At 38.0% G+C, this 25630-nt stretch overlaps 2 protein-coding genes across 3 annotated transcripts in view; both read right to left on the reverse strand.

Annotated features, from left to right (window-relative positions):
• The window catches only part of LOC140200447 (PDZ and LIM domain protein 7-like), a 137466-nt gene that overhangs the window by 34009 nt on the left and 77827 nt on the right, over positions 1–25630 (reverse strand). The gene's annotated exons all lie outside the window — the stretch shown is intronic.
• The window catches only part of LOC140200448 (PDZ and LIM domain protein 7-like), a 33313-nt gene continuing 8921 nt past the window's right edge, over positions 1239–25630 (reverse strand). The window contains exons 2-5 of the mRNA XM_072263796.1: positions 22584–22667; positions 11402–11553; positions 9991–10027; positions 1239–1900 (exon numbers count right to left, since the gene is read on the reverse strand). Coding sequence (XP_072119897.1) covers positions 1804–1900; positions 9991–10027; positions 11402–11553; positions 22584–22609 — 312 coding nt within the window. The 5' untranslated portion in view covers positions 22610–22667 and the 3' untranslated portion in view covers positions 1239–1803. The remainder of the gene's footprint in view (positions 1901–9990; positions 10028–11401; positions 11554–22583; positions 22668–25630) is intronic.

A 25630-nucleotide genomic window follows, 5' to 3' on the forward strand; every position in this document is an offset into this window, starting at 1 on the left:
AATGTAATGCAAACACAGCCAATTTAAACAGCACAACCCTCACAAAGTGCTGGAGGAACTCAACAGGCTAGGCAGCTGAGTTCCTCCAGCATTTTGTGTGTGTTGTTTGGATTTCCAGCATCTGCAGATTTTCTCTTGTTTATGATCGAATTTAAACTATCCCACTGCCAGCAAGAAAGAAACAACTAACTGTGGCCTTTCTCCTGTTATTCACCTCCTCCTCTGTTTGCATTGTTGTGGGCAGTCACCAAGTTAAGAAGAATGCTAGACCATAGAGGACAATGTCATAACTCTGCTTAAATCTAAGCTCTATCCCTTCAAAGACAGCAGTTGTTACTATACTCAGCCTCCAACCATATCCAATGCAGATTTGAAATCAAGACTCAATAAATATTTTAGTAACATCCAAACTGGAATCCTCAAAGAGTTCAATATTTTCAACATTATACCCCACAACCAACTAAAAAGAACAGTTTAGATCAAGGCAGAGCCATGTGTATGGTGGACAGGCTGCCAGCCTATCAGAGTGTCCTAATTATCTGCAATACATCATTCTTAAAATAAAAACAATGCAGAAAAGTGCACAAGCAGCTAGATTTTTTGATCCAATCAGCTGCTAGTTTCCAACCTTTTCTAGTTTTTGGCACCTTCACCCTTTTAAGCACACCAGAATTTATAGACTACCCTGTGCAAGTAGCTTTGATATATGCAATTAAATTTGAGAAAAAGGAAGGCATTCAAATAGTTTTATCAGGAGTTGATAACCTTATCCTTTGCCACTCCTTGCATCATCAGGAAGTGCTCAATGTTTCATGAATAATTTTACTATTTATCCAGAGTGCTACATTTGTTCTAATTGTTTCGCTAGCAACAACTGATCAAGAATTTGAAATTTGCCCAATTTTAAAAGACTTATCACATTTTATTTAAGTGATGGTTGAAAATACAGTTAATCACAGAGGAAAAAAAAGTTTACCACTCTTCATAAAGAAATCTTTTTGTTGCTTTGGAGTAGCTAACTACTGTAGTTACAATAGTAATTACTGTTCTCATTTGTAAACAGGTGACATTTGGACAACAGTAACTTCTCTTACTTGAAACAAATTGAGGACTTAATATATTTATTCACAGCTTCATACTAGGATTACACCAAGTATGGGTATGTAGATTCTGCCATTGAAAGTTTTACACTTATTAGATTTGGATAGCTACAAACAGCCACAAATACACAAATCAAATGGAGAAACAGTTAATTCAGGAATCTTTATTAAAATATTTCCTCAAAACAAACCAGTATATATAAATTTGTACACAGTGCATTAATGGTATGTTATAAATGTATGCAACAGTTTGCAAGTGCCTGGCTTTACAATCATTAAACCTGACTCAAGTGTGAAGATTTACCCAATAACATTTTGTGCTCCTACAATTCAGGACTAACCATTTCACATTCTCTTGGCAGGTGAAAAGCTTCAGACTAAATTTTACTTGGCTGATTTATATACTACTGCATCCAGACCTTACATCTGCAATCTAAAGAAAATTGGTTCAACTTTAGCTTTGTATATTCTAGAAGAATTCTGTTTAACTTAAATCATGCATAACTGTTCATTTCGCAAATCATGTTGTATCATAATTCAATTGTAAACAAAAACATGCTGATTAACAAATTGAAGTCTCCACAATAGTCATAACTTTTTTATGTTTCATATACGACTAATGCTCAGACATAAGAGAAATGAGATGTTCAGGTCAGAAATAAAGGACTTAAGAGATAGCAAGCTTTCGGCAATTACACTTTAGTTAAGTTTTTATATTAAGAGTGTGAGCAGATCTTTCATGGTGCCAATCACGCAATCTTGTGTAACGTGGGCTCTGCAGTTCGGTGATAAACTTTTCTCTGCAGAGGATAAAAGAGAAAGATGAGAAGAAAAAGGAAGGAAAATGTAAAGCGACTCATGCAGAAGGTTAACAAAATGCCTCAATATTTTTCAAAACTGTATTTTCAATTTAAATCCCACATTAGGGTCAGAGACACCTAACTTTCAAGGATAAAGCTGGGGATAGTTCTGATGCATGTGGTCCTTTGTACTGCTTAAATAGATTATTTTAAAGAAAGTAAAGCAAATTCTTCCAAGAATATTACGTCTTTCATAGCTGGTCAGAAAAATCTGTAACGTACGTCTAATAATGAAACTTTAAATTTGCTTCTGAAACATTTAACAAAAGTAATAAGTCCCTTTGCATCTCTGTTTCTTGAATTTTCTCCCTGTTTAGAGAATAGTCTATGCCTTTATTCCTTCTACCAACATGTATGACCATACACTTTCCTACACTGCATTCCACCTGCTACTTCCTGGCCCATTTTCCCATTTTGCAGACTCCCTGCTTCTTCAAAACTACCTGCACCTCCACCTATCTTCGTATCATCTGCAACCTGGCCACAAACTAATTCCATCATCCAAAACATTAAACATATAAAGCGAAGAGAGGAAGTACCAACACCGACCCCTGCAGAACACCAGTAGTCACCAGCAGTCTACCAGAAAAGGCTCCCTTTATTCCCACTCTCTGCTTCCTGCCAGTCAGCCAATTTGCTACTCATGCTAGTATTTTTCCTGTAATATCATGGGGTCTTATGTTGTTAAGTAGCCTCATATGCGGCACCTTGTCAAAGGCCTTTTGAAAATGCAGGTATACAACATCCACTGACTTTCCTTTGTCTATTCAGAATTCTAACAGATTTCTCAGGCAAGATTTCCTCTTAAGGAAACCACGCTGACTTTGGCCTAATTTTGGCATTTACCTCCAAGTACCCCTACACCTCACCCTTAATAATGTTCCCAACCACTGAACCCAGGCTAACTGGCCTATAATTTCCTTTCTTCTTACCCCTTTCCTCTAAAAGAGTGGATGAAATTTACGATTTTCTAATGCTCTGGAACCATTCCATAACCTCATATTTCTTGAAAGATCATTACTAATACCTACACAATTTCTTTAGCTACCTCTTTCAAAGCCCTGGGGTATAGTCCATTTGGTCCAGGTGACTTATCTACCTTCAGACCTTTCATCTTCCCTTAACTCTTAGCAAAAGCAGCTACACTCACTCCTACCCACTGACACTTTCGAATTTCTAGCATGCTGCTAATGTTTTCCACAGTGAAGACTTATGCAAAATACTTAAGTTCATTTGCCTTTTCTTTGTTCCCCATTACTACCTCCCCAGCATCATTTTCCAACAGTCCAATATCTACTCTCACCTCTCTTTTACTCTTTGTATATCTGGGAAAACTTCGGAATCCTCCATTATATTATTGGCTAGCTTACCTTCATATTTCATTTTTTCCTTTTCTTATGGCTTTTTAGTTGCTTTCTGTTGCTTTTTAAAAGCTTTCCAATTTTTTAACTTCCAACTAATATTTGCTATAATATATGCCCTCACTTTCCTTTTAGGCTGTCTTTGACTTCCTCATTAGCTCATCATCTCTTTAGAATATATCTTCATATGTGGAATGTATCTATCCTGTGCTTTCTGAATTGCCCCCAGAAACTCTAGTCATTGCTATTCTGCCATCATCCCTGCTAGTGTCTCTTTCCAATCAACTTTGGCCAACTCCTCTCTCAAGCCTCTGTAATCCCCTTTACTCCACTGTAATATTGATACATTTGATATTGTCTTCTCCCTCTCAAACTGCAGGATGAATTCTATCATATTATGATTACTGCCTCCTAAGGCTTCCTTTACCTTAAGCTCCTTCATCAAATTTGGTTCATTACACAACATGCAATTCAGAATTACCTTTCCCCTAGTGGGCTCAATGACAAGCTGTTCTAAAAGGCAATCTCTTAGGCATTTTACAAATTTTCTCTCCTGGGGTCCAACACCAACATGACTTTCCCAATCTACCTGCATACTGAAACCCCCCATGATTACCGTAACATTGTCCTTTTGACATGCCTTTTCTATCTCAGATTGTAATTTGTATCCCACATCTAGGCTTCTGTTCAGAGGTCTCTACATATACAACTCCCACCATGGTCTTTTTACCTTGCAGGTTCTTAACTGTATCCACAAGGATACTACATCTTCTGATCCTATGCCACCGCTTTAGAAGGATTTTTTCCTAAACCAAGCCACCCCATCCCAACAACCAACCTGCATGTCATTTTGATGTATATCCCTGGGTTTTAAGCTCCCAACAATGATTTCCTTTCAGCCATACACAGTGACGTCCATAACATCATACCTGCTAATCTCCAACTGCTAAAAGATTATCTACCTTATTCCATGTACTGCATGCATTCAAATATAACACCTTTAGAACTGTATTCTTCATCCTTTTTGATTTTGCCCGCATGTTACATTTCAACCAATTTGAATGACTGCAATTTTGCCCCATCATCTGCCTGCCCTTCCTCACAGTCTCACTACACACTCCATCTATTTGCATACCAACTGCCCCATTTTCATCTCAAACACACTGATTACCATTCCTTGCCAAATTAGTTTTATACCCTCCCCAACAGCTCTAGCAAACCTACCTTCAAGATATTGGTCCCTCTCAGGTTCAGGTTTTTGTATAAGTCATACCTCACCCAGAAGGGATCCCAAAGATCCAGATAGATGAAACCCTAGCACAAGTACCAATTCCTCAGACACACATTCATCTGCCATTTCATCCTATTCCTACCCTCAGAGGCATGTGGCACAGGCAGCAATCCAGAGATCGCTACCCTGGAAGTCTTAGGCTTTTCAACATTCTACCTAACTGCCTATAATTCTCTCTTCAGACCCTTCTCCTTTTTTCCTACCCATGTCATTGACACCTATATGCACCATGACTTCTGGATGCTCACACTACCTATTTAGAATGTTGTTGACCTGATCTGAGACATTCCTGATCCTGGCACCTGGGAGGCAACATACCATGCGGGTGTCTTTTTCACATCCATAGAATCTCCTGTCAGCTCGTCTATCTATGGAATCGTCAATCACTACTGTGCTCCTCTTCCCCCCTCTTCCATTCTGAGCTACTGAGCCAGACTCAGTGGCAGAGACCTAGTCACTGTGGCTTCCCCCGGCAGGTTATTTCCCCACCTCCCCCCAACAATATCCAATGCTACCTTCCTGTAGCTCCTCTCTATCACGTTCTCACTCTTCAGTATGAGCTGAAAGTCATCAAGCTGCAGCTCCAGGTCTTTAACACAGTCTCTGAAGAACTGCAGCTCAATGCACTTCATGCATATGTAGTTATTCGGGAGACTGGGGGTCTCCCAGTCTTCCCACATCTCACACTAAGAACATACTGTACCACTAACCCTGGATCCATTCTCAGCACATTATGTATGTACTAATAGAGAAAGAAACAGAAAAAATGTTCAGAAACCATGCGTTATGAATGCACTGAAATAGCAAAATATGTTTGTTGTAAGCTTATTATAACATTCAAGTTACAAAGGGAGACAAAGAAAGTTTAAAACCTTACCATTTCAGAATACCTCTGAATTTATACCTTGAGTTTCTGTATGTCACACAAACCATCATCTTAATGATTTACATTCAATATTTCAGCAGAAAATTGATTGTTGCCTCAACCTGGGTAACCACAGGATTTTTATGGAACATAAAAGGACCACTCTTAATCTTTGGATTCCACAGAAAAGAGCAATGAAAGATTTTTTTTAAATCGTTTAAATCAATGCTTTAAATAGACACTTCAAGCACCACTGCTAAATCCTTGAATACTTGATATAACTGGATAAAACTTTTAAAATGCTGTTTCAAATCATCACTACACAATTACTAAAACAAAAGAATTTTTACGACCTGTATTTTATAGTAACTTAATGTTGGTTACACTGGGACTGCCTGCACACTTTGACTTCCACCAGAGTGATTCAACCACCTGAGGCGTACCCTAACCCTGAGTCCAATTCTATCTTCATTCTCAGGAAAGTCACAAGAGATTCAGTTGATGCTGGAAGTCTTGAACAACACCCTTCATCAGGGCTGGGAAGGAAGGGGGCAGTGACAGCTTTTGTCCCATTCCTTTCCAGTCATGATGAGCAGTCTGCCCAAAACGTCATTTGTTTATTTCCTTCCATAGTTGCTGCCTGACCTGGGGAGTTCCTCCAGCATTTTGAGTGTGTGGTGTTCATTCTCATTAATGCCTGCTTCTATAATAAATACAATGTAGATAAACGCACATTAAAATTTTCACCCCACAATTATCATTACTATATTCCAAAATTTTAATTTATTGTTTGGGGTATTGCAGACCAAATTCATTTGTGTAAATTTCATTGGGTGTCTTTTTTTAATCTGCCTGCTGTTTCAGTTTAAAACACAAGAGATTTTGCAGATGCTGGAAATCTAGAGCAACACACTCAAAATTCTGGAGGAACTCAGTAGGTCAGGTAGTACCTAATGCAGTCAGCGTTTTAGGCTGAGACCATTCCTTACTCTTGAAGAAAGGTCTCAGCCCAAAACATCAACTGTTCATTCATTTCCATAGATGCTGCCTGACCTGCTGAGTTCCTCCAGCATTTTGTATGCATTGGACTTCCAGCAACTGTAGACTTACTCGTATGTCGTTGATTAACAGTAACTACCAAATTAGTTGTCTGCTAAACAACCTGTTTGATTTGCTTTTCCAGTGAACTCGGAGGAAAATAAAGACAGCTCATGAAGTGCATTGAGTTGGTGTTAATATATTGGCAAGGATAAGTGAGTGGCTAACTAACAGAAAGAAATTGAGTGGGATAAAAGCGCAATTGAAAATTGACTATCAATATTAGTTACCAGAATAAGCACTGGGACTTGAACAGTTTTCAATCTTAAATGAAGGGACCAAGTTCATTGTAGCCAAATTTGCTAATGCAGTGGAGATGGTGAAAAGTCTGCATGATTAAATGAGTGAAGAAAAAACTGAGAGATGACAGGTTGGTGGATAGCAGAAGTTTCTTATAAGTTGCGGCAGGACATTGACAGGATGCAGAGCTGAGCTGAGAAGTGGCAGATGGAGTTCAACCCAGAAAGTATTAAGTGTTTCATTAAAGAAAATTGAATTTGATGGCAGAATACAGCATTAATGGCAGGTTTCTCGGCAGTATGGAAGAACAGGGGGATGTTGGGGTACATGTCCATAGATCCCTTCAAGTTGTCACGCGAGTTGATAGGGTTGTTAAGAAGGTGTATGGTGTGTTGGTGTTCATTAGGCAGGAGATTGAGCTCCAGAGCTACGAGGTAATGTTGCAGCTCTATAAATCCCTGGTTGGAATATTGTGTTCAGTTCTGGCTGCCTCACTACAGGAAGGATGTGGAAGCTTTAGAGAGGGTGCAAATGCTGCCTATACTATACATGGCTTATGAAGATAGGTTGAGCGAACTTGGGCTTTTCCCTTCAGAGTGAATGAGGATGAGAGGTGATTTGATAAAGGTGTATAAGATTTAAGAAGCATAGATCAAATGGGCAGCCAGAGACTTTTTCCCAGGGCAAAAATGACAAATGCAAGGGGACATAATTTCAAGGTGCTGGAGGAACTCAACAAATCAGGCAACATCTATGGAAATGAACAAACAGGCAACATTTTAAGGTGACTTAGAGCAAAGTAGAGTGGGGATGTCAGAGATAGGTTCTTTATATAGAGAGTGGTGGGTGCGTCAAATACCCTCCCAAATCCGGCAGTAAAGGGGCATTTAGGGGCATTTCCCACAAGCTCTTAGATAGGCATGTGGATGATAGAAAAATGGAGGGTAATGTAGGACAGAAAGTTTAAATCGATCTCAGATTAGGTCAAAAGTTCAGTATAACACCTTTTGCTGAAGGGCTGGTACTGTGCTGTAATGCTCTATGTCGAGGAGTATGATGTGGAAAAATATATTGGCTATCCAAATTGAAAAGATGGAAAGAAAAAGAAACGAATGATTACTTAACTTAGAGAGTGTAAAATTACTATGGTTGAAGGGGATTTGAGGGTCCTAGTACATGAAAAGCAAGGAGCTGACATAGTGGAACAGCAAGTAATTAGGAAGTTTAATGGAATATTGGCACAGATTGCAAAGGAGGGAAGTTTCAATGTCCTTTCAGAGTGCTGAAACAACTGTATCTCTGGGCTAATGCATACAGTTTTGATCTCTATACTTAAGAAAATACCACGATTAGGGTATTTTTCTGGAATAAAGCGGCTAATATATGGAGAGAGGCTGAACAAGTTAGCTCTACTCACATTATAGTTCAGAAATGTTTCTTATTGAAGCATAAAATTCTGAGGAGGCTTGCAAAAATGGATCTTGAGTGGGGCATGTACTTAGAACAAGAGGGATTCCTTTTCTCAGAATGGCCAATGCTCTTCAGTATTCTCATTCCCAGAAAGCAGAGAGGAATTATAGCATGCTTCTGGGGCAGAAACTGACAATCATTTGAATTAAGCGTGTCAAGGAATGTGGAGGGAGGCAAAGCCAAAACTGAGTCAGCTCAGATCTTATTGAAAGGAGTCACCTATGATCTTAAACACAAAGGATTCTGCAGATGCTGGAAACTTAGAGTAACAGAAACAAAATGCTGGAGGAACTCAGCTGGTCAGGCAGCATCTTTAGAAAGGAATAAAGTCAATGTTTCAGGCTGGGATTGTTCATCAGGACTATGACCTATGATTATACTGTTTTGTTATGAATATGCATTGGTGCGTGCAGTTGTATCACTAGTGTTAGAGCATTTAACCACCTTCTGCTATAAATCAAAAACAATTTTTCTCCCTATTCCTGTCTCTGTATCTTATATTCTTAAGCTTTACTACATTGGGAAGGATCACTTTCATTTTTGCTCATCTGTTGCTGGAGTTATCAATCGATTAGTAATTTCAAGATTTGAAAAAATAAAGCCATTAATAGTTCATTTATCCTCATACAAGAATAAAGCATATATGGGAAGTAAATGTGCTTCAATGAAAAGAAAGTCCTTTTTGGCAATGACTACAAATTCTCAAAACTATAGATTTTGGAAATTTGAAAATAAAACTAAAAGTGCTGAAGTTGTTCAGCAGACCTGATAGCATCCATGAAGTAAGGGAAAAAAAAGTAAACAGTTTATCCAAAATGTTTATTTCATTTCTACCTATACAAAATTACCCAATGTACTGCACATCTCCTGTAATTGTGATTTTATGCTATAAAAGCACAATAGGTTTACAATATTAATACTACGAGTGTGGATAGAAAACTTGTGCTCATTTCCAGCCGACTATCTCAAGCAGCTGCATAGATCTGTCTACTTCCACAATTTTGACTTTTATTGCTTCACATAGAAATTCATAATGTTATAGCTCAGTTAAGAATAACGGAAGTACTGTACAAATCAAATGAATTAATTTATTATCAAAATTCTTAGCTGTTAGATGCTGCCTTTATCCAGTTACTAAATAATGTCGTGCAGATTATGGATGGGCTTCGATATGTCACAGTACAGACCAGGCATTAACAGAATATCTATCCTTTAGAATATGCTTTTAGTCACAAAGTTTTTTGATTAAATGTGCATAAGCAATGGTGGCCTCAAGTTATTGAAAGGCAAAAGTTTATCAATGTCCTTGTCTTTGATCTATAGGGAATGTTCTACTGCTATTGACACTGTCTATCAAATGCATGTGCCAATGTATATTAAGAGCAAAACAGTATTTGGTCACAAACTCAACCAAGGTTATAAGACAGGTGAGCATTGTTAACCTGGAATCTATTTTAAAGTCAAACACTTTAAAATTTTCTTTATAATGGCAACTACTGATATGAATGTGACAACATAATTGCACTATTCCCCTGGTCTTGCCCAATGTAGTTCTGTCAATATAGAAGAAGACCTGATCTTTCATCGACCATTTTCTTTACGGATGCAGAGCTTATAATGGAAAACATTAGCATAAAGCGTGAAAACTGCCTGGAATATGCCACCTAAAAAAGGCCATAAATCAATTGGTTCTTCCACGCCTTACCTGGCTTTTTTAACAACTTCATCATCTGGATCTCTCACTGAAATTAATTGAAAATAAATGAGGGATTCTTAGTTAATAGCGCGTGCTAAATTAAAATACTAAATAAAACAATTTTCAAATTACAAAGATTTAAGCATGAATACTTTTCACATGCTATCAGATTAACTACTTTAAATTCATACAAGAAAATATTCTTCACATCCTTAAATGGTGCCTTGTTATGTTAATACCAGTAAGTAAGCAATATAAAGTTCATCCAATGTAAATTAAAATTCATCTCATTCATTCAAAGGGGAAAAGACAAAACACAACTCAGGTTTACAGGTTCATGAAGCTAAGCATTTGGTGTACTACACACATCATGCAACATTCCAGTTAATTAAAGGAAACCATGAATATATCCTTGCCCTCTCGGTGCTAAATTTAATTAAATTTCTTCAAAATAAATTGCTTCCAGACAAAGTTCTAGTCATTGTTCCACAAAAATCTTTCAACTTAGCAAGAAACCCTTTCAACATTATTCAGATTTCTATCCCAGTAAAATCAAATTCCTCAAATATTTGCATTTACTGGTTACACAAAAGCACAATTTAGTTTATAATGACACTCATAACTGATGCACTAAATTGTATATTTTTCTTCAGTGAGAATCTACAGATACTGGCCTATCACTTATTAATACTAAGACAATTGAATGGACTAACATTCAAAGCTGTCCCTGAACAACAGGAGTTATACTCTTGAATATTTTAAGCTTTTGTTACTTTTAATTTCAGTACTGGTGTTCCCACCATCTCATACAATCCAAACTACCCAAAATTCTTATAACCACATACACATTTCATCAAGTCCTGCTCATCCACATTCCCAACCCTCTATAAACCTATTCTAAATACTATTCTCTCCACAAATCTTACTCCACCTCTCACCACCATGCATTCAAGCACTGTACATTTTAATTTTGCCTCACTACTAACAGAAGCTATCTTAATCCTTCTTTCAAATATCCTCTCTAAATTCACCCATTTAACTTGCACCATCCTATCTATAAAATTCTCCAACTCATCATTTATCTAGCCATGCATGGACGAAGGAATGCATCACTCCCTAAGTGTGCATTTCTGCTGTGTGGTGTCTGCTTTCCTTAAAGTGTACAATGCAAGTTGTTCTTTTAACTTTGCCATGACTGAAAATGTTCTACATTCAACAATCCATATTTTACATTTCTTCCTAAGAAATCCCAAATCATACATCCTCTCCTCACAAAACTGCAACTGAAAGGGATTTCAGCAAATGTCTAAATGGCATTAACCATTATGTTTGTTAGAGCAATAGACGTTAAAGTTTTAAGAAATCACCAACTGCTGACATGCTGTACACTACTGCACATCAATAACCTAACTACACTTACTGAAATCTGTGCCTGTTAGTTGAGCAAGAATACGAAAAGAGCGGGATTGGGTTGTTCCAGTTTTTGGTTGCCAATCCTCTGTGTCTTCTATAAGTCTTTTCTTGCTGGCATCATTTGGTATGACAACACGATGATCAACTTTGCCAAAACGTCTATATAATGTTTTCAGAAGTTAAAGAAGATGGGGTGGGGAAAGAAATACATACCAAGACAGAGAGAGTGAGAAAGCATTTGAAAAGCAGCATGTGACCTCAAATACAGCTAATAACTTAAGCTGATACAGTGCCTTTAGAATAGCAAAACAACTCCAGCCCCTATGGTAGCATTACAAACTAAATTTTACAAATAGTTGAGAGAGAAGATACTGGAGTAGGTGAAACACCAAAAAAAATCTGCAGATGCTGAAAATCTAAAATAAAAACAGAAAAAGATAGAATGACTCAATTAGGTGACATCAGTGAGTTCTGATAAAAAAGTCTTTGACATGTTTCTCTGTTTTAGTCTCCATGTACACCACCCTAGCTGCTGAGATAGTGGAGAAGACCCTGTGTAAGTTCAAAAGGTTGCAAAGAGCATGAAATGGTGTTTGAGTTGTTGATAATGCTTAGCAAGGGAAGACGTTCCAGAATTTGAGGTGGGACAGGAGTTAGCAAAATCAGTTAGCATGAGGACCAGGAAGTGAAGTTAAAAAGTCAGTGCTTTAAAGGGCAGTATTACAATCCAGGGAAATACATTAGCTGTTTTACATACAGATTAGCCTTGCAAAAGGCAATGACAAAGTAAACTATATTTAGCATAGCTCATTGAGGGTTAAATATTCAACAGAACATATGAAAAATCACGTTGCTATTCTTTGAACAGTGCATTGAGATTACTTACATCCACCTGAGACAGCAGCTGGAGCTTTATTTAACCTCTCAACTGAAAGTCAGTACCACATGCAATGTCAGGCTAGACTATGCACTCAAGGCTCCGGAGTGAGACTTGAACCACATTTGCTTCAAAAGGCAAGAGTGCCATTACTGACCCAAGAGTGATGCCTTAAACGTTCAACAAAATTCTCTGCATACATGAACTACAACTTCTGCCAAAAGGTAGAAAGGCAATGTTCAGAAAATTCTAATGAGGATTTGAAATTCTATGGTGTATTTTAATCTGCTGCAGTCCAGTTCTCCGGAATGAGATTATCTGTCAACAGCCATCAGTCATGGAGCAAAGACACTGCAAAAAGGACTCACAAACTGTTTAAAATTATGTTGTCCTCCAAAAGAACAGAGGTATCATAACATATTCTACCTTGTGTCCAGAGATATTAATTTAAAATTTCTCCACAAAATCTCATTATGTAGGAAGCTAAATTAGTGGTTTTTAAAAAAAATGTTTTAATTACATTAGTTTTAGATTTAAATGTTCTTAAATTCTGTACATTTTAAATCATAGAAATATGAAGAAGTAGTAAGCAAGTGACTTTCCTACTGGAAGTGGTTAATTGGTGCTGTTACTAAAATCCTGTTACCTAGGAATATAAATCTGAGGGCTCAGCTAAATCCACGACATCCTGTGCATGCAGTGTCTACATATATCAGCTTTTCCAGCTCTTTTTATTTAGTACTTATAGAACAGTAGCATAGTGTCAGCACACACTTTACAGTACAAGTGACTCAGGTTCGTTTCTAAACAAGAACAGATCTGCAGATGCTGGGAATCCAAGCCACACACACAAAACGCTGGAGGAACTCAGGAGGCCAGGCTGCATCTATGGAAAAGAGTACAGTCGACATCTCAGGCTGAGACCCTTCAGCAGTCCTGCTGAGTTCCTCCAGCATTTTGTGTGTGTTGCTCGGGTTCAGTTCCTGCCGCTGCCTGTAGGAAATTGTACATCCTCCCTGTGAATGTGTGGGTTTCCTCCAGGTGCTCTGGTTCCTCCCTCAGTACAAAGATGCATCAGTTGGTAGTTTAATTGGTCATTGTAAATTGTCCCATGATTGGGCTAGGATTCAACTGGGGGATTGCTGGATTGAAGGGCTCGAAGGGCCTATTCCATGGTATCTTAATAAATAAATTTGTCAGCCAAAAGAAGTGGGGATGATTATGTCTAAAATCCAGGTAGGTTAGAAGAAGCCTCTTGCAGAAGATACAAGATGCGTGTTTTCTGTGCAGTCGAGAGCAAGGGTTTCAGGGTATATGAGCAAACTGAACTCAGTGCCATGGTACAAGAGGTTAATGAAGGTGAGCAAGAGAAAGGTATGTATTGGTAAAAGAGACAGTAAACTTAGGGGATAAATTGTGTTTTCTGCACCTGCAAATCTGAATCCTAAAAGCTGTATTACTTTTCCAATGTCAGAGTTAGAGACAACCCCTCAGGGCTACAGAGGAAAGTGCAGATGAAGGGAAACAATCAAGTTCTCGTGATCCATGTGGGAATCACAACATAGGACAAAGGAGAGTATCCTGCTGAGGGAATATATGAAATCTGTTTCCAAATTAAAAAACAATATATCAAAGGTGATATTCCCTAGATTACTGGCCACGCTACGTATAAAGTGGCACAGGGCAAACACAGTTATGGAAGACTGAATATGCATCTCAAAGATTAGTCTGTGAAAAATGGGTTTCAATTACTGGAATTATGGCACCAAATCTGCAGAAATTTTTAATTGAATAGAGATGATAACACTTTAAACTAAATATTGGGGGGGGAGGGGAAGGAGTGATCTGGTGAAGGTCAATTTCAAAAGCTAAAGAGAAAGGGTGAATGTGCTAGTGCTAGTATCAACTTAAGCTGTGCCTGCGGGGAAGGGAAAGAGCAACAAACACAAGAGCATATCTGCAGGAAAGCAGCATCCATCATCAGGAAACCCCACCACCTAGGTCATGCTCTTTTTTCACTGCTGTCATCAGGAAGGTGGATCAGGAGCCTCAGGACTCACAACACCAGGTTCAGGAACAGTTATTACCCATCAGCAACAGACTCTTGTACCAAAGGAGATAAAATAACTTTACTTACCTCATCATTGAAATATTCTCACAACCTGTGGACCCACTTTCAGGAACTCTATTTCATGTTCTTGATATTTATTGCTTATTTATTATTATCATTATTTTTTCTTTCCTTTTGTACTTGCAGTTTGTTTTGTTTTTTTTTTTGCATGCTGGTTGTCCACCCTATTGATGTGTTCTTTCATTGATTCCACTATGGTTATTGGATTTATTGAGTATGCCTGCAGTAAAATTAATCTCAGGGCTGTACATGGTGACATTTATGTACTTTGATAATAAAATTACTTTGAACTTTTTGAATTTTGCAGTGAGGGAAAATGGTATAAAGAAAAATTTGAAGGTCTTTTATCTGTAATAAAGTAGGTGAATTAATAGTACAAATAGGAATCAGTGTGTCCAATCCAATAGTCATTACAGAGACATATTTGGACAATGACCAAGATTGGGAAGTAAATATTTTACATTACTTTTAGAAGAGAAAGGCAAAATCGAAAAGACGACATGCAAACTTCATTAAAAAAAGAGGGATAAAGTGGAGGAAAGATTTCAAATCTGAAAATGAAACAGAGTCAGTTTGAGTGGAGAAAAATAGAAGGAAATATTATAAGTAATAGTTGAGTAAAACAGAGAGAAACCAGGAAATTAGAAGTACTGCAGGAATGATATTTTAATAATCATGGAAGACTTGAAATCAGCATATAGACAAGGAGAATCAATTTAACAGTAAATGTGTGACAGTTGAATACATGGTGTACAAGAGATCAGTATGTTGAGAAACCAATAAGGGGACAGAGTATTTATGAACATTTGGAGCGGTATAATATGATTAGGAGTAGTCAGTATGGCTTTGTCGAGGGCAGGTTGTACCTTACAAGCCTGACTGAATTTTTTGAGGATGTGACTAAACACATTGATGAAGGAAGAGCAGTAGATGTAGTGTATATGGATTTCAGCAAGGCACTTGATAAGGTACCCCATGCAAGGCTTATTGAGAAAGTAAAGAGGCATGGGATCCAAGGGGACATTGCTTTATGGATCCAGAACTGGCTTGCCCACAGAAGGCAAAGTGTGATTGTAGACAGGTCATATTCTGCATGGAGGTCAGTGACCAGTGATGTGCCTCAAGGATCTGTTCTGGGACCCTTACTCTTTGTGATTCTTATAAATGACCTGGATGAGGAAGTGGAGGGATGGGTTAGTAAGTTTGCTGATGACACAAAGGCTGGATAGTGTGGAGGGCTGTCAGAGTTCGCAGCAGGACATTGATAGGATGCAAAACTCGGCTGAGAAGTGGCAGATGGAGTTCAACACAGATAAGTGTAAAGTGGTTCATTTTGGTAGGTCAAATATGATGGCAGAATATAATATTAATGGTAAGACTCTTGGCAGTGTGGAGGATCAGAGGGATCTTGGGGTCTGAGTCCATAGGATGCTCAAAGCAGCTGCGCAGGTTGACTCTGTGGTTAAGAGGGCGTACGGTGTATTGGCCTTCATCAATCGTGGAATTGAATTTAGGAGCCAAGAGGTAATGTTGCAGGTAATGTGGGACTCTGGTCAGACCCCACTTGGAGTACTGTGCTCAGTTCTGGTTGCCTCACTACAGGAAGGATGTGGAAGCCCTAGAAAAGGTGCAGAGGAGATTTACAAGGATGTTGCTTGGATTGGGGAGCATGCCTTATGAGAACAACTTGCGTGAACTTGGCCTTTTCTCCTTGGAGCAATGGAGGATGAGAGGTGACCAGATAGAGGTGTACAAGATAATGAGAGGCATTGATCGTGTGGATAGTCAGAGGCTTTTTCCCAGGGCTGAAATGGTTGCCACAAGAGGACACAGGTTTAAGGTGCTGGGGAGTAGGTACAGAGGAGATATCAGGGGTAAGTTTTTTTTACTCAGACTGGTGAGTGCGTGGAATGGGCTACCGGCAACGGTGGTGGAGGCAGATTCAATAGGGTCTTTCAAGTGACATTTAGATAGGTACATGGAGCTTAGTAAAATAGAGGGCTATAGGTAAGCCTAGTAATTTCTAAAGTAGGAACATGTTCGGCACAACTTTGTGGGCCGAAGGGCCTGTACTGTGCTGTGCTGTAGGTTTTCTATGTTTCTATACTTCTATGTAGTATTTTAGATCTACTTTGAATGAGGGAAGATTAATTAATGACGGGTGATTACGGGGCCTTCAGGGAACAGTGATCATGTTAATATCTATTCACATATGAACTGAAAATATTACAGACTAAAACCAAGGTCTTAAAATTGAATAATGCATGAAGAATGTTATGATTTGGCCATGGTAAGTTGAGAAACTAGATTAAAACTAAAATAGAGAATAAGTAATAACTAACTTTTAACAAAAATAAATGTTTACAAATATTATCTATCCCTTTAGGGCAAAAAAAAGGAAAGTGGTCCAATCTTGGCTTTCAAAAGAAGTCAAAGGTAGTACCAGATTAAAAGGAAAAGGCTTAGAACTTTACAAACAGCAGTAAGTCTGAAGATTGGAAGAAAATGAAGAACCGCAAAAATGGACTAAGATATGAAGGCAATCTAGTGAGATATGTACACAAAAACAAATAAGAGCTTCTATAGCCAGGTAAATCAGAAAAGACAGCAGAAAGTAAATCAGAAAAGACAGCAGAAAGTAATGGGGGCTGCTAACATACTTTCAAGAAAATGTACAAAGGAAGGAATTGGCATAAAACTGAACAAATTGTGTGTGTCCATCTTCAAACAAAACCTCATGAAAATCATGACTCAAGTGGAGAGTAAAGGAAGACATGAAAGAAATTAGCATTAGTTTAAAAAATGGTTAATATTGCAGAAATTAATAGTGTTGAAGAGTGATAATTGCCAGGACCTAATGACTTGCAGCTATGATATATAACAGATTGGCAAGTACGGTGGTTGTCATCTTCCAAAATTCTTGAAAGGCTCCTATGATTGGAAGGGAGCAAAGTCTATTTAAGAAAGGAGAAAGAAAGAAATAAAAGGAACTACAGGACCTGTCAGCCTGACATTAGTTAAGGAAAATGCTGGAATCTATTAGGAAATTGCAACAAGACACTTATAGACTAATAACAAAAATAGCAGGAGCAGGCTATTCAGCCCCTTGTACCCACTCCACTTTTCAATAGTATCAGCTCAGCACTACTTTCCTATACTGACCACATAGCCCTTGATTGCCTTTATATCTAACTCTTTATCAAACTATCTTCTGCCACTGATTGAAGCTTGGTTCATGGACAGAAATCAGAGCAGGGGTGAATGGGTCACTCTCAGCTTGAAAGAGTAAGGGGTCATCTTTGGAGCCTCTGCTGCTTAGAATACAGTGTGGCATTCCAGAGAGCATGGGGGGGGGGGGGAGTGGGGGCCTGGACGACAGTTCACTCTCAGCATTCCTGGTGGCCAGCTTGTTGTAAAATGTGTTTGTGGGATTATGGTGGGATGTTCAAGTTCACTTACTGTTGCATTTTACTTAATGTTGTGGGTCACCCTGACTGTAACTGGGGCGTGTCACAATCAACTCCCTTGTCTGTACTGGACTGGGTTGGTTCTCACCGAGCGATGGCGCTCTGCCTGTTACTGTGCTTGCCGCAATAAAGCAGGCTGTTCAGATAGACGAGCCCTTCTCGTCTGTCATCATGGACTGAATGCTCGCCACAATATTAATGGTTTGGAGGCATGGATCACATCCACATATAGGTGGCAGTATGGGCTGTCAGAAAGATGTAGTCAGGTTTCAGAGAACATAGGTTAAGCAAATGAGCAAAGGCACAGCAAATGGAATACAAGATGCAGAAATGTGAAGTCATCCACTTTCGGGGGAAAAACTAGAAAATACTGTCTATTTCTTAAATGGTGAGATATTGAAATTTGTTAGTACTTAGGAGGGTTAATTCATTTATTTAGCAATATAGTGTGGAGGAGGCTCTTCCGGTCACATTGCCTTAGCAACCCCTGACAAACCCATTTAACCCTAACCTAATCACAGGACAAGTTACAATGACCAATTGACCTCCTGGTACATCTTTAGACTGTGGGAGGAAACCAGAGCACCCGTGGAAAACCCACACATTCCACAGGGAGGATGTACAGAGACTCCTTACAGAACAGTGCCAGAATTGAACTCTGAAATGCGCCAAGCTGTAATAGTGTCATGCTAAACGCTACCATGGTGCCACATGTACCGTAAGAAAGATTGCTTGCAACAGAGCTGGATTTGGAGATTCATCATATTGATTCCTAGCATGGCAGATTTGTCTTATAAGGAGAGATTAAACACTGTGGACCTATGTTTAATTTAGAAGAATAAGAGGCGATCTCATTAAAATACATACAATTCTAATGGGATGTGAAATGGTATATGCAGAGTTGATGATTTTGCTGACTGGAAAATTTTGAACAAAGGGTCACAGTCTAAATTAGGGTGCCTAGTCATTCACTTAATGTATCCAAGGAAGACTGATAAATTATCTTATTAAAAGAGTAAGGGGATAAGTGCTCAGTGCAGCAAAGTGGTGCCAAAGTTAAAGATTAGTCATAATTTAGTCGTATAGTGAAGCAGAGATGATTGACCCACTCCTTCATCTAATGGCATTTCCTTATTTTTTTTCACTACTAATATCAATATCACTCCATTTTAAACATACTTTAATTTCAAGATTTGAAAGATTACCAAAACATTGCACATAATTTGGAGGAAATTGTAAAGAAATGATCCCATATGAACTCTATTCTCCAATGGAAGTAATTAGCAGAAAGTAGAACAATATACAGACGAACAAGCAATAAGACAAGCAATACTTGTACCAAGTGCAGTTTGAAGCAATACGTCTTTTTTTGATTTAATCAGATCAGACATGCCAAAGAATGCATTTCACCTACAGATCACATTTCAAATAACAATGTCAGCACAATGCATTTCGATTAAACGATTTTGGAATATATTGTGTCTTTCTTTAAGCTCTGTCCACCATCTGATTTCACCCTTCTTTTAAAACAAAGTGTTAAAATACCTGGGACTATGATCAATGTTTCTGAAGGCTCAATGTACTATTCGATCAGGTGGTGTACCACAGAGCTCTGTAGTTCGTTTTAATTAAATATCTCAAAAGATTAATCCATGCTGCATTCAGGATATGTATTAAACAATATATTTTATACATTTGTGCAGCGAAAACTTATTTAATTTTTTTGTCCATTCATATGGCATGGATGTTGTTAAAAGTTCATTGTCTATACCCAATTGACCTCCAATCATGAGACAGATTCACTGAGAGTGTGGAGTTACTTATAGACCAGACCAGTTTAAGGATGATAAATTTCCTTCCCTAAAGGACACGTGTCATAGAGTCATAGAAAATACAGTACAGAGACAGACTCTTCGGCCCAACTAGTCTGTGCTAAGACCATTTAAACTCCCTAGTCCCATCGACCTGCACCCAGATCAGGTGCATTCTCATCCATGAGCCTGTCCAGACTTCCCTAAATGTTGAAATGGAGCTCGCATGCACCACTTGTGCTGGCAGCTCGTTTTACACTCTTATGGCCCTCATGTTCCCCTTAAACATTTCACCTTTCACCTTTAACCCATGGTCTCTAGTTGCAGTGCTAAAAGACTGCTTACATTTACCCTATCTATACCCCTCAGAATCTTGTACACCTCTTTCAAATCTCCCCTCAACCTGCTCCCCTCAACCAAGGGATAGAATGTTAACCTATTCAATCTTTCCCTACTACTCAGGTCTTCAAGTCCTAACAACATCCTTATAATTTTTCTCTGCACTCTTTCAACTTTATTTACATCTTTCTTGTAAGAACATGACCAAAACTGCACATAACACTCTAAATTAGACCTCACCAATGTCTTATACAACTTCACATAACATCCAATCTCCTATACTCCGTACTTGGATTTACGAAGGCCAATGTGCCATAAGCTTTATCACCCTATCTACCTGTCTGCCACTTTCAATGAATTATGAGCCTATATTTCCAGATCTTTTTGTTCTACTGTGTCCTAACATTCACTGTGTAAGATCTACCCTGATTGGTCCCACTGAGGTGAAACACCTTACACTTGTCTGCATTAAATTCCATCTACCACTTTTCAGCTCATTTCACAATCTGGTTTAGAACCCACTGAAAGCTCTGATGATCTTTCGCACTGTCCCACCCCCAATCTTGATGTCATCCACAAATTTGCCTGTCTTGAATCCTGAGTGACTGAACTTTCTTGACCAACCTCCCATACAGGACCTTGTCAAATGCCTTGCTAAAGGCCATGTAGACAACATCAACTGCCTTGACTTCATTAACTTTCCCGGTAACTTCCTCAAAAAACTCTATAAAGTTGGTTAAGCACAACCTACCAAGCACAAACCTGACAACCCCTAATCAGTCCCTGTCTATTTGATACTGATATCTGGTTCATGAGAATACCTTCCAATAACTTTCCCACCACTGCTGTCAGTCTCACGGACCTATAATTTCCTGGTTTATTTTTAGAGCCTCTCTTAAGCACTGGAATAACATTAGCAATCTTCCATTCCTCCAGTGTCTCACCTGTTGCTAAAAATGATTTAAATACCCGTTATGGCCCCTGCAATTTCTACACTTGCTTCCCACATGGTCCGAGGGAACACCCTGTCAGGCCCTGAGGATTCATCCACCCTAATTTGCGTCAAGGCAGCAAACACCTCTTCCTCTATAATCTGCACAGAGTCCATGACCTCACCACTGCTTTGCCTCACTTAAATAGACTCTGTGTTTGTCCCCTGAGTAAATACAGCTGCAAAAGATCCATTTAAGATCTCCCCCACCTTTTTTGGCTTCATGCATACTGTAATTACCATTCTGATTTTCCAGAGGACCTTTTTTTCCCTTTGTAATCCTTTTGTTCCAAACATATCTCTAGAATCCTTTAGGATTCTCCTTCACCTTGTCTGCAAGGGTAACCTCATGCTTTCTTTTAGCCTTCTTGATTTCTTTCTTAAGTGTTGTTTTACATTTCTTATATTCCATAAGTGCCTCATTTGTTCCTACCTGCCTATACCTGCTATGCATTTCTTTTTTTTCCCCCCTCTAAACCTGTTATCTTTACCTTTTTACTCTGACAGGCACATACAAGCATTAAACTCTAAAATTTCATTTTTGAAGACATCCCACTTACCAAATACACCTTTGCTAGAAAATAGCCTGTCCCAGTTCACACTTGCCAGATCCTTTCTAATATCATCAAAATTGGCCTTTCTCCAATTTGGAATCTCAATCTGAGGACCAGACTTATCCTTTTCCATATTTACATTATCATCACTAGATGCAAAGTGTTTCATTATACAAACTTCTGTCACCTGCCCAGTCTCATTCCCTAATAGCAGATCAAATATTGCACACTCTCTCATTGAGACTTCTATGTACTAGTTAAGGAATCTTTCCTGAACACACTTGACAAATTCTATCCTATCTAGACTTTTTATAATAAAGTGTAGTAATACAGTCAATGTGTGGAGAGTTAAAATCACTTAATAAAACAACCTTATGTTTCCTGTAACAGTCCGCAAGTTAATGAGTTAATCAAATGGATTGTTACAACAATTCAGTGGTTCTAAGATCAATGTTACTGATACTGTCTTTATTTATTGAATTAACTAAATTTAATTTCACCAGTTGGCAGGTTGAAATTGAAACTTGACATTGGATCAGTAACTCAGGACTCAAAATTACTTATCCTGTCACTGAACTACAATTTTATCTTTCGGATTGTTGCAATATGATAAGAGTGATGTCACCAAGCATTAATGAAGCATAATTGTAAAGGCAGAGATCAGGAAACAATGCTGTGGGAAACCATGGAGTACAAAGCACATTAAAGTTCAGTTTAGTTCAGCCTGTACTAGTCCATGTTAACCGATTCAAGTGTATAAACTGTGAGGAAAAAAATTTCATACATCTATAGATAGCAAATAGAATCTGTTCTTTGGTGAAGAGAAATTTTTGTAATGGAAAAAGAAACTTGACTCTAGCCAGCCGCAAGCTCTTAATTAAGATGAAGCTAAAACTTTGTGATTATTTGTCTATAAATTATTTAATCTATTTTGTAGTAAATCCCATCACACTACATTCCACCGACATTAAACGAGAGTTATGATAAAGACTCAAAGGTTTCATGCTTGCTCTGCTTACCTATAGTCACCAAGATCATAAAACATTTCTTCGTCTCGAAGAACATGAAACTTGGGACGACCCTCAAGCTTATCCTCATTTTCACTGAATACATTACAATACAGAGTCAAGATTAGAATAAGTGGCAAGGCACGAAATTCCACAATGAACAGGAATTGGGAAAAAGTGATTATTAAAAATAGTCTATCAAATAAAGGAATTATAAATATAGGCAGTAAAAAAGTAGGTCCTGTGTTTTGTTACTTAGGTCAACTAAGTACTTTTATGAAGAAAATATTTCTTTTTTAAAAAAAATGTGCTGTACTAATATGTATTATCACACATGCAACATGCACATCAAATGCCAACACTTCAAACAAACTTGGGAAATTAACTAATTTAGACAGGTCATTAAGCATTCTCAGTAAAATACATTCCCTTTAAGCATCTATTTAAAAGCATAACAACATAAAAAACAGTTCTTCATGCGAGAATCTAAAATAGGTTTGCAAGCAACTAAACACAACGTAAGCTTTTGTCTGAAGTCTTAAATATTTTGTAGGTCATTCAATTTGTACTCTGGACATTAACAATATGTAAAAGTTGAACAATGTCTTTTTTTAAAAATGTCAATTTCAAATAATTTTTGCTGGGTAATGTAATATAATGTAATAACCAATTCACTATTGTATTATGGAAGTGTTTCTATAGATACTACCAAATAGAATTTTTCAGACCCCTAGAATTTCAAGCTGAATTTAACACGCTAATTTAAATGACTACAAATTCCTATCAAATACATAACTACACAATAAAGTTCACTAGCTTTTACATAGTTTTTTTTAAACATGGAAAGTATCCAACTGCTATCAAAGGAATAAGATACGTGCACACAATATTAATAGTGGCTTCATGGAAAATGGCCAAAAGCATGGTCCAAATGGCTTGAAGGAATAGAAAGAAAGTTTAGGTGACAGTTACACTGACTTCTTATACCATTTTACCCCCACAATGCATGATGAATCTATTATGAAGGATTTTGTAACATTAAGGAAAACAGTCCAAACTCAACTGGATACATCATTCATTATTCCACAGCTTCCAAAGAAGAATCTATCCACAATATCTTCAACACTGTTATCACTTTCCTAAATGTTGAAGAACAATGCAGTCTCTTTGTGCTATGAATTTACCTTCAACATTGTCCTACACATCGCACACTAATTTTCAGGCTCTATGCCAAGTTCTGCCAAAGCACAGAATTCTTAAGACACTTGCATTAAGAAGAAGCAGGATTTTTGCTCATTTGGAAATGCAGTATGCTGTTTGTACTGTTTATCAGTGGGGGGGGGAAGCTAAATGAAGTATAATGCTTGTTTTTCTTTATAACAAAGGACAGAGGTACATTTACTAGTGGCTGTCACACACTTTATATAGCTTTTCAATACAGTTTTATATTTCCTTTGAGGAAATTTTGTCATAAATTTGTAATTTTGTAAAGGAAACAAAATTAACAGCATTTGCTATGTCGCTAAAAAGCCAACTACTAAGTAGTTAAGAACTGAGGGGAAAAATATAATACTAACACATAGGGAAAAAATCTATTATTGTGTAGTAAATGTATACTTAATAAATCAGGCAGGAAGAATGCTGCTTCTGATATTCTACTGACTGCATCTGAATTTCAGAGGCATAACTGATGACAATACTGCAAAGTTTAGCACACATCATGAAGTATGAACTTCAGGTTTAACTTCAATTATCATTCAACCATATATCAACATAGCCAAATAAAAGTGTTCTTCCAGGGGCAAGATGCAAAACACATTATCAACAACACATGGCACAATGCACATAGTACAAATAGTACACATAGTTATAATTTCAGTTAAAAGAACACTGTCACAAACAGAAAAAAAAATTACAGTAATTATATAGCTCAAGAGCCTGTGTGGCATGACTAGTTTAATGGTAAGTAGTCCTGGTCCAGTTTGTTCCTCAACCAAGCGAACACCAGAGGGCACAAATCGGCTAGTGACTATCTTGGTCACAACTTAACTCAACCTCTCCTTCCCCATCATCCATCAGTAAGAGAACAGCTCAACAATAGTCAATATATTTAACAAGTGCATTTTAAACTCCTATTCCAAAATATCTCAGGCCTTTTTGTGACAAAAATGCTGCAAATCCCAAAGTAGACGGGTCATCAGAAGCAGCCATTAAGCACAAGTTGCTTGTTCTTCTTGTATTATATCCCCACCAAGTGTAAACAGTCTTATCATAGGGTCATGCAGCACAGAAACAAGCTCTTGGGCTCACCAAGTCCATGACAACCACCATGCATTTCTTTACAATAATGCTACTCTAGTTCTATCATTATTCTCCTTTAATCCTTTCAATTCGCACATACTGAACTACTTATCTACATATGGGGAGCAAAATACAATGTCCAATTAACCCATTCAACCTGCACATCGGGATATCCACACAGCTGCAGGGAGAAGGTGAAAACTTTACACAGACAGCACCCAAAGTCAGAATTGAATCTGGATCTCTGTGGATCTCCAGAGATAGATCGATGTCTACACTCTTTAATATGGATGTCTCTGGCACTGCTTGTAATCATTATTGAGACAAGCACAGAGTGTGTAAGATGGTGTGATGTTCTCAGCAATATCCAGATACTCTTTTAGATTAACTTGGAAGGTGTCTAGCTTCAGTGGTTGATCTGGCATGACCAACTCTCCCTAGTCTCTACCCATGAAAATTGAGAGGAGCACAAATTCGACTGGGCATCAGTGAAAGCCATGGTGCAAGCAAACACACAACATGTATGAGAATTCCTAGAAACCTGGCTTTCCACAAACAATTCTGTAAATAAACATATAGACATCAGTCCTATTTATCAGCAGATGCAGGCAAAATTCCTGATGACACTGCATGAAGTTCACCATACAGCCAATCAGCAACAAGATTTCCTCCTCACTTCACAACTGATTTTCTGAAATGGCTTCCAATCAGCCTATTGAAAAGTATATAAAGGCCAATCATTCAGAGGACACACCACA

Source organism: Mobula birostris, chromosome 7, assembly GCF_030028105.1.
Source record: "Mobula birostris isolate sMobBir1 chromosome 7, sMobBir1.hap1, whole genome shotgun sequence".
Classification (NCBI taxonomy): domain Eukaryota; kingdom Metazoa; phylum Chordata; class Chondrichthyes; order Myliobatiformes; family Myliobatidae; genus Mobula; species Mobula birostris.